This window comes from Lepisma saccharinum, chromosome 1, assembly GCF_977018435.1.
Source record: "Lepisma saccharinum chromosome 1, izLepSacc3.1, whole genome shotgun sequence".
NCBI classification, from domain to species: domain Eukaryota; kingdom Metazoa; phylum Arthropoda; class Insecta; order Zygentoma; family Lepismatidae; genus Lepisma; species Lepisma saccharinum.
Genome location: NC_139229.1, coordinates 161,348,844 through 161,365,651, shown reverse-complemented (window position 1 = coordinate 161,365,651; position 16,808 = coordinate 161,348,844). Strand labels below are relative to the sequence as shown.

Below are 16,808 nucleotides of genomic sequence, written 5' to 3'. Positions count from 1 at the left end.
CCGTTCGTGTCATCACTGCTCCCTCTGTTTTCGCTGAAAAGGCTAAGATATCCGTTCTTCTCCCACAAACGGTCTTCAAATGTCACGCATCAGCTAAATCGTAGAGAAATTTTGGTTGGAAAACGATCAATTGGTTGCCAAGACGTTTATTTCTTGATTTGTCGATTCAGAAGAAAAATCTCCAGTAAAAAATGTGACTATTTTAAATATACGGAACAGGTACTTTATATTTCTCCGAATTTAATTTGCGTCAATCTTAAAATTCACAAGGGAATTATTCAGGGCTTGTGAGTTCGTTAAGGGAATATCCTTCCTGTAATTTTTAATAAAGAAATATTTTAATATCTTTGGTCACAATATTAGTAACTTTCATCCATTTGCGAATAAAATTACATATTATAATTAGTTTCATTTATAAAAAAAATATACATCTGTCAGTTTTATCTACCCAGTGGAAACAATTGTAACATTATGGAAATTGCTGTAGCCTAGCATTGACATACGTATGTAAAAACATAAATCACTTCATTACTGACAATATGCCAACCTTTACTTCTTACCGACTAACTGTGAACTTACAGTTCAGAAAAAGTAAAAATGTAAATTACAGCATTTATTAATATGTATTTCTTTCTATCTAACATTCCATTTTGGTTTTTTACTGTGCTTCGATTTTCTACCTCATGGGTTAATAGTGACGATGAGGATGAATGGTAAAGAGATGAAATAGTCTATCAGACACTCATGTCTTACCTAAGGGTTATAACTGAGACCTTTGGCTTCGTAAAACAATTACGCTGACCACTCCGCCATATAGAAGATATTTGTATTTCCATTGAATTGTCTGTGATTTTTATTGTTGATATGATGATGACAATAATGATAATCAGTCGTTGAATATAATTAGAAGCTTTATACAACACATATATAGCAAGAAAACAATTCATCGCAGTACAATGACATAATTATATACGGTGTGAAACAAGATCAATTCAGGATCTACTCAGGTAATATCTCACACAAATTACGTCGGGAATTTGCATTAATCTTAATGGCGTTCTCAACTTGCTATTCTACATTGTTCCATTATCTCTCATTCCAGAATCAGCACCATACGAAGAAGAATCACCTAGGTTAGGTGACTACGAGGACATCTACCGGCAGAATTGGGTTTCAGGAGTAGTTCCAGTACACAACAGAGGTAGAGCATCCCCGTGGCCAAGGGACAAGGCAATCTACGGTAAGTGAAGACTCTCTGTGTCTGTGCGTTTCACTTCTTTCCCTCCTTTATTACTTTTCTCTTTGGTGTTTTTCAAGCTCAATCAGAAAATTGATTCACGTACAGCTCTCGTAGTCAATGACGCCGACTTAAAATACATTTTGGGGGAGGCAAGATGGACAATCGATAATATTTTATACATAACTGCTCTCCGTTCAGTTTTGTCGGGGGGAAGGAGCAGAAGCACCTTCTCTATTCCAAGTCGGTGCATATGGTTGTCGTATTGAATAGCATGTGCAATGAGTCGAGTAAGTAGAGAATGTAGTTTGGTACAGCCACGGACACTTCTGGGTTGTGAAAGAAAATGAGTCGTTACAATCAAGAAATGTTCGACACTGTACGTACCTATTTTAGCAGCTTTTCATTGCCTTGCGCTCTTTCACTCTCTTCACCTCATCCTTCCTCCTCTTTTTCTCTTTCTCTCTCTCTCTCTGTTTCTTATCTCTTCATGCTTCCTTCTCTTTAAGCATAATCTTCTTCTCTCTTTCCATCTTTTTCTTATCCTTCATTTCATACTCCATCACTCTCTACCTTATACCCTGTTACTTATTCTTTTTCTCACTTCCGTCTCTGATTTACTTTCTTTCTCATCGCCTTTTTTTTGCTTTCTCTCTCTCTCTCTTTCCTCGTGGTTTCTCTGTTTCTCATTTCTTTCTCATCCTCACTTCCTTCCATTCTATCTATGCCTCACTTACTCACTGCCTCACTCCTTCTTCCTCTTAATCTGCGGAGTGGTTAGCAGAGCGCGTTACGGTGCTAGGGGTCCAGGGTTCGAATCCCGGCTTGGACATAGGTGTTCTTTCTGATCCCTTCATCAATTTCATCATATCGTCACTTCACTCCCGGGTTCCATACCCGGTGGAGGCACATAATGGTTCGGATCCCACTTTAAACTGTAGGTCCAGTCTAGATTAGCCTTACTGTTCATAAAGTGGACTTAAAACACCAACTCAATCAATCAATCGTCACTCATCCTCATCTTCGCGATTAGCTCAAAAGTGGAAAAAAGCGAGAAAAAAAATCAAATCAATGAATCAATCTTTCTCCTAATCTCTTTCTGTGCAACGAACATAGCGTTCTAAAACACTGTAACAACGTAATTTACTTTTCTCTTGCAGAAATAGGTCCAGCTCAGGACACAGAAACGTTTTACGCGGAGGAGAGCGCCCCCTTGGAGCGACCGGAGAGCCTACCGTTCAATGACGGTGACTACGAACAGGAAGCAAGAAGGATACCACTGACGAATAGCGACCGATCTGCCTCCTGGCGTGTATTGGGCGAAATATTAGGTCTACAAGCTGCTGGCGATAAAATCCGCCCCAGAAGCCACCCTGAGGGAAGAACGGAGGAAATATTTGGAACTTTTAAGAGAGGTAAATGCTGTTTTAAAGTCCTGTCCGGGAATTGAGTGAGAAGAGCAAGTTATAGAAAATGTACAGTCACCGGCAATAAAAATGGGACACCTAGATCCTGAAATACCCTCTTCCCTGCAAGGCGTTATGTGTAATGGCTAATACTACGGCGGTGGTAGAAGTTTCCATTGAAATTTTGCTATTAAATCCACTTATCGTCGTAGTATTAGCCATTACACATAACGCCTTGCAGGGAAGAGGGTATTTCAGGATCTAAGTGTCCCATTATTATTGAAGGTAACTGTACAATTTATCATTTATTTTCGGTTTGGGGTCAAATACTTGTCCACGGTGACAAATTAGAATGGTACCAAAGTGTACTAAGAAGTAAAAAGTACCGTTAAACTGGGTAACTTCGTCTTTGAGTGTAACTAAGTCATGAGACATAGATGTCGGTAGGGTAGGAGTAGGATGTCTGGTGGAACAAAGGGAGTGTGAAGTCACACACGTGCAGTTGTGGAGCGGACATCAAGGGAGGAAGGGTGTTGTGTGCAAGTGCATTGTGCTTTGGCGCTGTTTGCAGAATTTTCTCATGCACGATGCCAAGGACATATAAGAAGGTAGTTGGTGGTCGGAAATATCAGAACTATACCTTCGATCAGGTGCAGGAGGCTTTATGACTGATCGGAAAGGGAAAAGCTGTCGCGGAAGCGTGACGATGTTATCTCTTCATGGGGGTAATTTTGACCTGCTAGGAACGTAAGCAGAGATGACGAAATTATCCCATTTGCTCGGGTAACTTCGTCATGAAAATGGTGACGTATTTGCCCCCCCCCCCTTAATATTTTGGAATTTCTTTGGTATTCCTTCAGTACATTTATAAAGGACAAAGTGTTCCTCGCTTATAATTTTCGTGTTGTCACTCACCACGGATTTTGCAGGGCACATTAGAATATGCCAAAATCTGTACGAAGTTACCCCTTTTGACGGTAAGTGTTGCCAGAGGTATCCATCCCCACACCCCAAGATCGTAGACGATGTCCCCTCCCTCAAATCGTTCAGCATAATCCCCCCCGAAATGATTTTGATAAATACGTAATAATTGATTTTTATTTGATGTAATAGTCCGTTAAATGGTAGATATTTATATCTTCAAATTTTCAAATTTTTGAAACAAAGAAAGCTAGCACATTAATTATGGATAGATACTTAAGTTAATTTGAACGGATGGAAAATTTTCATTCTAATCAGTGTTTGTGGACAGAGAATATGATTTTAAAATCCCACAATTCTAATAATTTGTTATAGCAACTAAGCACACCAAATATTCGTGATGCAATTGTATTGTCTGTCTTACCGATTCAACTATTTTCTACTATGTCATACACAGAGCCGTGTCTAGAAATTTTAAAGCAGAGGCAAGAATAGTATTTGGTGCCTCCTTCAAGGAATTCACTCCCTCTGCTAGGGGTAACATGGATTTTTATCTCAAGTGAAAAATTAACTTGCCAAAGGAAAATTGACCTGTGACAAGAGGTTTGACATTATTTATTTTTCAGTTTTATCGGGTAATTTACAAGGAATCACTATAGAGTATACTTATTACAGCATATATGTAATCGATAGATACATTCTAATAGAACAAAACTGTTAAAATGATGCATCTGTTTTAAATTTAATAGTATGCCAACGCTAAATATTATATTTTTAGAACTGATATTATCTAATCAGTACCGAGAATATTATATCCTATTATGCAGTTATAGTATAACCCTTCACGGGCACTTCATCAAAACGCCATAAACGTGTATCTTCTTTTAACGCAGTATTCCGGGCAAAGCGAGCAACAAAATTTTAGATCTATTTTTTTGTAAACTTATAATAATATTAATTTAATTGGACGTCAATGCTTTCACAGGGTGCCGGGATATTGAATATTCTTCGAACTTTTTCTCATTTTGCATGTTCGGCGTGTGCATCACCCTCATCCCGAAATGGCGTAAAAACTATAAAAAATTTCTGGTAAATGATAAAGATGATCAAAAACATAATAATCCTTTTTCGTAGATAATTTCAGCGCCTGGCTGATAATCTGGCAAATGCCAGAATGGCCGGTCTTCGGTCAATTTGGGCCGACAAATTTATCACACATAGATTGATTGATTGATTGAGTTGGTGTTTTAAGTCCACTTTATGCACAGTAAGGCTAATTGGGACTGGACCTACAATTTAAACTGGTATCCGAACCACTATGTGCCTCCATTATCACACATAGAGAAACACCAATTTGCTGTGTATTTCACCCAAGCATTGTACTTTCGAAATTATTCTCGTATGCGGCGCAATACGGAAGGCGGGACGTTTGAAACTTGTAAAAAGGCTGGAGGAATCTGACAGACCATGCCCCCGTTATCTAGTTTAACGCTGACTGCGGTACATCGTCTAGTTTTTGAGACTTCAAGAATATAGCAATTTGAAACATGACATTTCGTCGTGTTTGTGGATCACGTTTGTTTGTTCTCCGGAAGGTTTGAAGAAATGTTCCAATTCTTATCCTTGTTGTGAACGTTTGACAAAAATAGGTTGCCGATTGTTAAATAGGCCGATTCAAAAATTAAATAGGTAATTGGGAAGTAAAAATGTTCTAATGTTAATAGGGTAGCCCGGGGCTATATCGATCACAGGACTATATCGATCGATGAAAGAATATTCGATCCTAGCGCATTGTTAATGCTCGGGTTGGCAAACTGCATGGCATCGGTGGAGAAAGAGAACCTACACGGTTGAGATGCGCACTACACTGCTGCTGTTTGTAAATTGATGTGCCTGTAAAAAATTGGTTTTGGAAACAAGGTATGTAGCTACTCTACATGTGCATTTTCACATAAACAGAGAAGCTTTACAACGTAAGCTCTACCAGCCACATTATTATGAGTAAGTGAGTAACTATATACAGTGGCAGCTCGTGGTCTGACTTTATCTTTATGCGTGTGCACTTCACTCGTGTCCAGAAGAAGTGTTATCAACCCAAGTTATGATCACCTATTACTGAAGATGAGGCTATGAGAGAGAGTTTCATTTCATGAAAAATATTAAAAAAATATTAATATATACGTATATAAATTGGAAATACTTCGGTGAATTTTCCGTCGATCACGAAAAGAGTGATGTTATTGGGTAGATAATCAACATTCGATAACCTGACAAAATCACTATAAACATAGAAATTCCGACCTACAATATTCAATATCATTGTCGATTTTCAAAATATTTAGTAAACATTTTCTCCTTCGCTCCACTGATAATAGTGAACAAGAATAATAACATTTGCATACATCAAACAAGCAGGGCCAGGCGATTATCCGGAGCACCGACCTCGTAGGGCCGCCAATCCGAGGATCCTCCTTGATTAGAGGCAAATCCTAACCGTGGCTATTTGTTTCTTTGTTTGAATTTATTTTTTAGCTCCACTTTATGCACAGAAAAGCAAATAGGGACGACCTACAGTTTAAATTGGGATCGGAACCACTATGTGCCTCCACCGTGTCCGTGGCTATTTGATTTTAAAAGAGTTGGATTTATTGTTATTAAGTTACTGCTTAATAACTTAATAAGTATATTGCAAAATCATGAAGCAATTTAAGCTAAGAGATATTTTTTGTTTTGATGTCATTATGTAGGTAATAATGAAACACATACCTACAATAAACAACAGTATTATGTATTTTTAAAATATGACTATTACTTTTCGTCATTAAAACCGTAAATATATAACATGGTTATGATTTATATTGGAGGAATGTGGAAAGTAGGGGGAGCAAAAATTCCGTTTCACCGGGTGAAAATTTTATCTCTAGCCACTCCTGCAAACAAGGTAGCAGATCCAACGACCACATGCACAAAATCAGTTGTAATCTATCTAGCACTTGTTTACTTCTAATGGCCGACAGAAGAAAGCGAAATCAAGATAATAATAAATATTAAGGAAAATAACAGTACTACTCACTCAGTCCACTCCACTCCACACTGCCGTGCTTCGTACTTCAAACTTTTCCTTTCCCTTCCGCCGTATCCGTATTATTACTGCAGTCGCTGCACGCTTTGCGGCTAACTTCCTTCCGAAAATTCAACAACGTTAAATATTATGTCTCTGCTTTCGCTATGTACAGTTTTCCCTTTCATTATGAAAGCAAACACTTTCCACTGAAACAGGAACGAGCTTTTGACAGTCCAACAATTTTGCAACGCAGAGCAGGCACAGCTGACTGATCCACGGTTCCCCTGCGCGGGTTGATAATTCGACTACAGCGCCACAAGGGCAGTTTATTTTGGCCAAGCTGCAATAAGCAAAGACAATGCAAGACTTTGTTTAAAGCACGCGTTTCGCTTTCAGTTGCCCCCACCCCCACCCCTTCCGTCCTCCCTTCTTTCTTGGCCTGTAATGCTCGGAACAGTGTGGGCGAAGATATCATAGAAATTCCCTTTTCCAAAAAAAAATCCCTCGATTTACGACGATGTGTGGGTTGCCTCTACTCCGCTACTGGATCTCGAATGGAACGGGATTGCAACACTGCTGTATCGTGAACACAGCGCTAGAAGTGTGCGAGGAGCCCATAATACCGCGATCTAGAAGAGTAAGTCCCTTCTCTTTTCTTGCGTGCTGCAAACAGCGGCAAACGAGCACAGGGCGACTTGTGTTCCAAGCGAACGTATCTTAGCGGCAGGCGCTGGTAATGCGAACCCGATGGGGCGATTGGGTTTCGGAACGTTTGATGTTTTGAAGGAGATAGTGTCCAGTGAATAAGTATAATAAAAATTAATTGCATTGCAGATTTATTTGGGTGTTCACGTGCGAATGTGCGAATAGGCAGAAGCCGCTGCTGACTATATATGTAACAATGGGGTAGGTATATTACTTGTTAGTCATACACGTTCGTGGCGCCAAAGTTGTATAGCGCAGTGTAGCTAACCAATGAAAAAAATATCGGCTTTTGGGGCTTTTACGATTATTACGATCCTCTTCCACTTCACCATTCTCTGAAATAATCCCATCTCCCACCAAACAGCCAGAAAAGAAAAAACGATATAGAAGAAAAGTGGGAGCATGCCATTTAACATCTGACGAGCATACGCCTGTAGGGAAGAAAATGAGAAAACGACAGCAAAAAAAAAAGAATGTCGGTAACGATAAAGACAATATCCCTTGCGGTTTTTGCGGTCAATTGTACTACTACAACGAAAGTGTTGTTAAAGGTGACTGGATACGATGCCAACGATGCAACACTTGGTTTCATGAAATATGTGTCGGGGCTTTTGGTAAGAAACAATTTATTTGTGGAAAATTTATCTAGACATGTGATTTTGCAAGTGATCAGAATAGCCCTGTCAATGATCAGAATTACCCATAGTTTTGGAAAATCTTGCAATGTGTAGTGTTTCAGTATTTCCATTTTTACAACTATCAGAAATATAAACATATAATTTTAAATTGTGCACTTTCGTAGCCAAAAGAATGGTGTTTCAGAATAAATTAACAGTTTTGGGAAGAAAAGTTTTTTTAATTTTTTTTATATACGGTTCAATGTGAAATTATCGATATAGCCCCGGGATACTATACTTTTTATATGTTTTACAGATAGCTTATAATACAAAACTTAATGTTATATTCATATGTGCAGAAGATCAATAAGCCAAGAGCGGTCCATTTGCGTTCGTCGCGACCTTAGACACAAATGTAAAATCAGCTAGTGGTGAGAAACAACCTTACGCAAAGTAATAACGAGACTTGTAAGTGAAGTGCGATACCAGCGTTCTCATTATATAACATTAAGCCATCTTTCACTGCCCAGTGTAATTGTTGCTTATAATTATTCGAATAAAAATATAATAATTTATATAATTAAAATAAGTACGCTTGATAAGCAACTTTATATAAATTTGGTGCATTTTCGGAAGTAGTGGTTTTGTAACAACAAAATATATTTATAGGGGGTCAGTGGTAAGTTAAAAGGTGTAGGAAAATATCAAATAATGATCAGTACAGAAATTTTATAGATGATCGATAATATTCTCTCCAAAATTTTAAATGTTCGATACCTCCATTAATAAACCCCTTAACAATCTCTCACCAGAATGTCCAAGCAAATTTTAGACTACTGTTGATATTCAAAAGCTGGACATTTTTCTCTCTCAAAAAAATAATTCTGAATCCCCACACATATAATTCCCGTGACAGTGTAAGGCGCAATATTCATAATTAATAGTTGAATATCCCCTCGTTGAAATTGAACGGTCAATTTCCCTAACCAGAATTTCCGTGATAGCCTAAGATTTAACACTGATACTCAAGATTTAGATATTGACACTTTCAAAGTTTGATCCTCAACCCCACACCCCAACCAGAATTCACGTGATAATTTAAGACGTAATATGTAAGAGCTGGATATTGTTCCCTCCTAATAATACTCATTACCCGTTATAATTCCCTTGACAGTTTATAAATTGTTTTTTTTATGTACGTAGCAGTGATGCTTAAATAATAACATAGGCCAACGTTGTTTCAATGCTGTATTGTTTATTCCATTAACAAAAATACCCACCCCTCAAAAGTAGGGTGGACGCAACCTGCGCCCCTGGATTTTGTCAGCTTTACAAAACAAATTCAATTATGAAGAATTGTTGTTAATAAATGCTATAGAATATAATGCATTTTGATCATTTTTTTTTAATCATTATCACTACTTTTATAGTCTAGCACTGGCGAGACTAGGCAGCTCATTCAATGCACAGACAAAACTCTTGACTAACCTTGTGTATTAAGTGTTAGCAGGCACGGGACTTACAATACAATTATTCTCGAAAATAGGATATTTCGATTCGAACCTAAATCTTAATATTAAAAATTAAACCAGCCGACTATCTGACATGCGTACTAAGAAATATCATTGTACCAACGATTTTTTTTAAAAAAAATAGTAAAGAAACATCTATTTTATTATGCTTTTTCAATGTTGATTTCAAATTACGATCTAGAACCACAAAATAAAGTATTACTTCAAAATATATTTAATGTTGTTTCAAATTACTGTGTATCCCTGCAGATAAAATAATGGCTAAGAAGATGTGCTAATAATCTTCAACCGTCTCGGTCGTCGAGCGTCTCTTAGTAATCGACTCAATTCGCCACTGAAGGTTCCAGTTTCAATTCCAGCCCTGGGCGCCAGTGACCCTTCATCAATTTCATCTTACCATCATTCATCCTCCCTGTGGAAATTAGCCAAAATGCAGAAAAACGACCTAAAAAAAAAGAACAATACTGCATTTATTGGAGGTACAACTAACAATTGAATATTGACATGATACTGGACTTTGAACGAAATGAATGCACATGGTCGGCACCTTTCCCCCCTCCTTTACCTCCAGATTTTCTAGCTACTCAACAAAAAAGCGCCAGACATCAGTACCACAAAAAGACCGACACTTTTACCACCTACTGTATGCACTTCGTGACTTCTGCTGATTAATTGTTGACTTTAATTAACTCATTGTGCAATACACTCGACGTGGTGCAATATTTTTAGAAGCGCAATAACGTTCGGAAATTGCGTTCCTTCTTCGTTAGCAACGCCACGTCGACATCTCTGGAATAAACCAAATTAATTACCTGCAGTTGTAAGCGTTCAGAGTTAAATTTAGCAATTATTGTAAATTTTTCGGTTAGCTGTCGTGTGGCGGCAGCACATTTTTGGTGTCAAACTGCGACAAGAGTGTGATGTCACTGTTACCATGGAATATTTAGAGAAGTCAATATTCTAATCAAGTAGGGTGAGCAAATGTTTTTATTTTATCCATTTTTGTTTTCTATTGTTAGAAGCAGTTATAGCCGAGTTCAGCAAACGCCCAGAAAAGGGGGGGGGGGTGAGGACAGTAATCACTCGTAGCTACTGCACGCTTTATTGGTAAAAAAAATTGTAATCACAATTGGCGAGAAGTATTGGCGTACGAAGGAGGGAAGATGATTGGGGTTAGAGCCCCACACGAAATTTGGATAGAATCAAAATTTTCAAATGAAAGCATGGAAAAAACAAAGTGGTAAATGCAAACTGGCCTTAAAATGGCCTCCGATTGCCATTTTTGTCATTGAGCAACTTTTAAATGGAAGGTTAAAAAAGTTTATAACAATATATTTTATAGTGTATCCCCCCCCTCCTAGGGTGCAGCTATGTAATATCCACCTTCAAAATTCAAATCCACTCCGAGAAAAAAACCTTTGTAAGCTAGTAACCAGAAATGTTTTAATATTAGGCAACTTTACTCGCCCTCGCCACCATCACCCTCCTCATTTTCAAATACTTCCCAAATAATTTTAATGGTACGGTACTTTAGAACAGTTGTGATTCTCGATAACTACAGATTTTATTTTTATAATCATAAGTAAGGTAAAGATAATGCTACCCGTGTGCATTGCACTATGCCGTGAATTCATATAGGTGGATGTGGGAGTGGGGCCCATACATTCATCTCATACATTCATATCTCGGACATTTGTGGATATGACGTGATCAGCACAACGCCCCGACCATCTTTACCCGCAGGTTTGCACTCCAGATATCCATTTTTATTAGAGCCGTTCTATGCAGGGACATTTCTGGAAAAATTCCCACCTGAAATCATCCATCCCGGGAATTAAACCTAGGTCTCCAGCGTGGCAGTCAGATGCCTACCGATTGGACCACCGCGGCTCTAAAAGTCATAGGTAATTAATATAATTAAAAGATCTGTCGTGGTGTTTAAGAGTAATGTATTAAATAATATAAATTGAAAGCCCAACCAAACACCACTCCCCTATCGAGTAATGATAATGTTGCCGCCTTCGAATCATGGGGTCCCGGGTTCGATATCCGGTGGAGACACATAGTGGTGCGGATCCCACACTAAACTGTAGGTCCAGTGCCGATTAGCCTTTCTGTGCATAAAGGAGACTTAAAACAAAAACTCAAAACCTTTTAAACAACAAAACTTCAAAAAACGCAACCAAACATTAGTTTTGTAGAACCGCCGCTTGGAAGGCCTGTAAAATTCTTAAATGTGCAAAATTATATTAATTATACTGTCACCCTGTGTCGTTATTTCTTCTTAATTTGAAACCTTGAAATCTTCGAACGAAAAACCTTGAAAATAGCCTTACAAATTTTAATCCGTCACTTTTTCACTGTTATTTTTAAGTTCCTGGAAAGATGTGTAATTTCTATTGCACCAGAAGAGTGTGATTTTGGCAATAACCTTTGAGCTGCGCTCTTAATATAATAACCTACCTCGTTGACAGTGAACGGTGGGACTGACAATATTTGTTCTTCCTTGTTTCTTTCAGGGTTTGGAGAGGCAGCCAAAAGAAGTCCCAGTTGCATCAGAAGGTGCGTGGCTCAAGGAGACCTCCACCCAGCCCAATGCCACTCGCTGTGTTAGCGTCCATCTTGAAAAATAAGCCCAGGTACCTTCTAGCTTATTGTTGTTGTACTTGCTTAACATAGGAAGGTTTCACACCAAACTGACGAGCGACACATGTCACTTGAGAACGAAGCAGTCGATTTCGACGTTTCACACAGCAGCCCTGTGACATATTGCATAAGCCTGCTTTCATTGGTCGATCTTCAAGTGACACACAACGCCTTGCTTGCGTTTCGGTGTGAAATCTCCTTACGGTGGCGTGCCAATGAACAGATTGATGGGAATATACCCCCTTGTGGCCTAGTTTTCCTTTTAAAAAGATGTCCGAGGTGAGAATTTCTCTAACAACGTCTCTGCATAAAACGTTTCTGGGGTTCACCCAGCCCCTAACAAATGTGTACCTGGAGACAACCCTGGTAGTCCCTCAAAATACATTGTCCTGGAAGGTAAAGGTCGGCCGATGTGTGGTGCTGATCACATCACCTCCATTGTGGTCGAGATTGAGAATGAATGAGGACTTACCCATATCCCTCACGCGCCTTCATGGGCGCAAGCAGAGCTTTACATTTCTTTTCCCCTTTTGTTACTATCACTGAAAAAGTCAAAATCATTCTTTGCGACCCAAATTTCTGAGCACAGCACTGACGACCATGACTTACTCATTCTGAATTAACTTCACGTGTATATTAGCAAAGTCAACTAATAGCAGTGACACTGCAACTAGTGTCAGCTTTAATATGCATATAGCCGTACCTGTAGCGACGTAAAAACGAAAATCAATGACACATTAATTTAGTCTCGGCAATAATATCGCCTTTGTAAGGCTCGAAAGTGCCAAGAAACACGGTTGGGAGGGACGTTCGCAGCTATCGCTCTTACAGTAGATGTTCATTTGGATAAAGAGGAAATATAATAATAAATTACCACATTATGTAAATGTGCTTGGTGAGATATGTGAGAACCTACAATGATTTCTGTTTTTTGTAAAACTGGAAGATTGAAGAAAAGGCTGTGTCTGTTATGGAATAAAAATCAAGTGAGAAATAGATGAGACCTTCTTACTATTCCGTACAATAAGGAAGAGACTGTGGTTGAAAATAGATCGGATCGTTTAAGCGTCATATTTTAAAACGAAATATAATTTGGAAGAAAACTCTGTCATAATTAATTCTAAGAAAAGGTCAAATTAATTTAACAAACTTTTTCATTATTCCTCACCAAAAGTTGGAAATATACGAACATCAAAATTATATTTGTATTTCATTTACAATAAACCTCATCCAGGCAGACGGTTCGAAGAGCGATTATAATGTATAGTGGTGAAATAATGGAACCACTTTCGCCTGCTGTTTATTTTTTTTCCCCTTACACTTTATTCATACCTTTCATTGTATAATATATGTGTATTCCAATCACTTTCCTATATAATGAGAACTCTATTTTCATAAAAGACTGTAAAATTTCATCAGACTGCAAAATGGAAACAACACCAGGACGGTACATACGTATATATATAGATTGACCATCGTTGCTTCTTCCCTTCCTAAGTTTATTGCTTGTCCCAGCACTGATAAAGAAACCAACGACAATGGCTATAGCCTAACAACCTCGGCGTCTGCCAACTTCGTCAACTCGTGTGCCGAATTTGGTTTTAATCTTCCCTGTAGTTTTGGAACCATAATGCGACACGTCTTTCTTGGTCCTCACGTAAACTTATTATCAGGGTGATCAGAAGGGGCAGTGTTCGCTCCTGGTAAACATGTCCCCATTTGCTAACCCCGCCTCCATATACCCTATCTATCTCTTGAGCTCATTCTCGCTCCAAGACAACCAAACTTCTAGCGTTGTAATAGGATATCGATTTAAAAGCATCAATAAATAAGAAGGGAAGGAGGGAAACAGGGACTTTCCAGACAAAGGTGATTTTTGAGGCCTTGAGCAACAGGTCTGCCACAGGGAAGCCAAAGCAAGTTTTAGCTCGCGGAAATGTTGACGAAAATGGAAAGAGGTGCGTAGGAGAGCGATAAACAACCTCCATTTACGCCACAAACCAGATAGAGTTAGGTGTAGGGTTGCAACGTCTTCTAGGAGGCAATACAAGGCATCGTATATAAATTTAAACAGTCTTGGTTGTTTGGGGCTTATTGCTTCTATGCTTTGGCGGAGAGAAAATAAACATGTTGCCTAGCAACGGGAGAGATGCCGACGCAGTAACGAATTTCTATGATATCAGAAACTGTTACGCCGTGGTTCTACGCTGCGTGTGAAGGAAACCATCTGCTTCATGCAAACAGTTGCAAGAAAATAATTATCGTGGGTGATTTCTATTTAAGTTAGAAGAAAAGAGAAAAACTCAAAGGACCAACACGATTGAACTACAAGTGTAAGAATCAATTGTGTTGTAAGTTGGAAATACTGAAAGAAAGTAGTACAAGAATTAATACGAATAATTAGCCATATTTTTTTTTTTCAAGATACATATGAGATTGACTATACCTGTATATATAAAGGTTGCACGTTGCAACATGCCAAAAAGGCATACAGTGGGTTGTGGAGGTAGGGCTCCACACATTCACAGTCTCTTCCACTTGTGGAGAAAATGGGATCAGCAACAAACTCCGGCCACCTTTACCTCCAGGTCTCCAGGTCTCCAGGATTCCTCTAGGTAATACCCCTTGAAGGGACTCCAGAGCTTCATATAGGGGCATTTCCTGTAAAATTCACACTTGATCGAAAGTCGATCTCCCGCGTGACAGTCACACGCCCTACCGATTGGCCCACCACAGCTCTCTCTATATAGTCTCTCTCTCTCTCTCTCTCTCTCTCTCTGCATACACTTCTACTCAACCTACCAGATGAGTGCCAAACTGAATATAAGTACGTATGTTGTCTATAGGAAATCTGCGCTTAGTTTTCATTGGCTGGTATTTTGCTTACTCAATGTAGACTACGGGGAAAAGCAATGTTAAATACTATTTTTCAGGAAAAACGCATAATGCAGATGAAAATAACCATACTCAAGTAAATATTTTTGAATTTTTCTCAACTATGAGCTGTTGGGAATTTTTGTTGAATAACATGTGACAATCGATAATTACAGATTGTACTTAAACTATATCCACTTTCAAAATTAAATACCAATGTAAAAAGTATCAACCACAAAAATACATTTTTAAGATCGGTGTTGAATTCAAAATTATAAAGAATACGTGTATATATTCATACAGTGCCGTGTAAAAGTTTATCAACATCGCGTTTTTTGTGATAACTGTTTTATACTTCATAGATTCAAGTGAATTTTTTATATATTGGCAAAAAATGACACTTTTATTGTTATCACCATAATACATGAACGCACCAAGCTCGTCACCGGTATCAACACACTCTAGTACTTGCTTGCAAAGCTCTTAGCATCAATCACAGCCTGGAACATTGATAACAATAAAAGTGTCATTTTTTTGCCAGATTGAAAAAAATCGAATATTTTTTTTAATAATTTTGTAACTGATCTATCACCTTTTGATACAGATATACCTACCTTCCTACGAAACATAAAAAAATTCATTTGTATCTATGAACTATGAAAAAAGCTATCGCAAAAAAACACAGTTGATAAACTTTTGCACGGCACTCTATAATGTTTGCTACGTAACACGTACTTAGATGAACATTTATGTGTGCTAAACGATGTTTTCTTTAAAACCGCTACACTCTAAATTAAATAAAAATGTTTATTTATGTAACGGATTCTCGTTCTTTTTCAGGTTTCACCCGTTTGGACCCACAACCCCAAAGATGAGGACAGCTTGCGATTAGAGCCCCTCTGCCGGCTGTCCAATCGGACCTTCTGTTGGGGCCCGTTCCAGGCGAATACTAAGAGGCTGGCGTCTGGGAACAGATACCCAACAGTCTACTCCCTCTTCTTTTTACCCCTTCTTTCGTATACAGATTATCAACATTTTCCTGATCCCTCCAATTACAGTGTGTTTGAATTAGTTTAATAGAGAACATGATGTTGTGGTCTCGATGGTATTACAGAACGCAGCAGCAGATACGATCAAGGCTACATTCAATGGAATGCTGGTACTCACATTGAGGCCACGTAAAACTACAAAACGATATGAACATTGTCATCCAATCTCACACTCTTATGGGCAACTTCATCGAGACCACAAGACCTGTTCCCAAATCAGCCTTCATGTAAATTCTATTGTATACCATTAATTCCTTCCATAACATTCGTTGTGTTTCTTGTTGAAAAGAACAAATAATGGAATACAGTTATTTTTGTGGTACGCTTCAACAGAACGAAAATCATGGAGAAAAAAGAATGATAAACTTCCAGGGAGGAATTCCTCTGTTCCAACATGATGATGCGGCTAAAAAATAAAGAATTGAAAGAAATCTTATATTTTAAATGTATTGACATCTCTTCTAATCACAATAAAACAAAAGTGAATGGTAAATGCGTATTCTTTTACAATTTCCCCTGCCTTATTCTATTCCTGTTTTTTTTTCTTCAAGGGAAAAGTGACTACTCGAGTGTGTAGTTAAGTGTCACTTGTCACTTCCGTGCCGACACTCCTTTAGAAGTTGGCATAAAAGAATGTACTTGTTTTAGGGGTGTGACTATATGGTTTTGGCTGTAGCCGAATTTAGGTCATCCAGAATTTTTCCTGGGAAGAGGCACAGCATATGCTATTAATGTGTGCCACGTGGTTGCATACATA

At 38.4% G+C, this 16,808-nt stretch overlaps 1 protein-coding gene across 1 annotated transcript in view; it reads left to right on the top strand.

Annotated features, from left to right (window-relative positions):
- The window catches only part of LOC145989825 (uncharacterized), a 157,972-nt gene extending 141,465 nt beyond the window's left edge, over positions 1–16,507 (top strand). The window contains exons 2-5 of the mRNA XM_083125207.1: positions 1,103–1,240; positions 2,398–2,652; positions 12,002–12,121; positions 15,843–16,507. Of these exons, the coding sequence (XP_082981333.1) occupies positions 1,103–1,240; positions 2,398–2,652; positions 12,002–12,096 (488 nt within the window). The 3' untranslated portion in view covers positions 12,097–12,121; positions 15,843–16,507. The remainder of the gene's footprint in view (positions 1–1,102; positions 1,241–2,397; positions 2,653–12,001; positions 12,122–15,842) is intronic.
- The last annotated feature ends 301 nt before the right edge of the window (positions 16,508–16,808 follow it).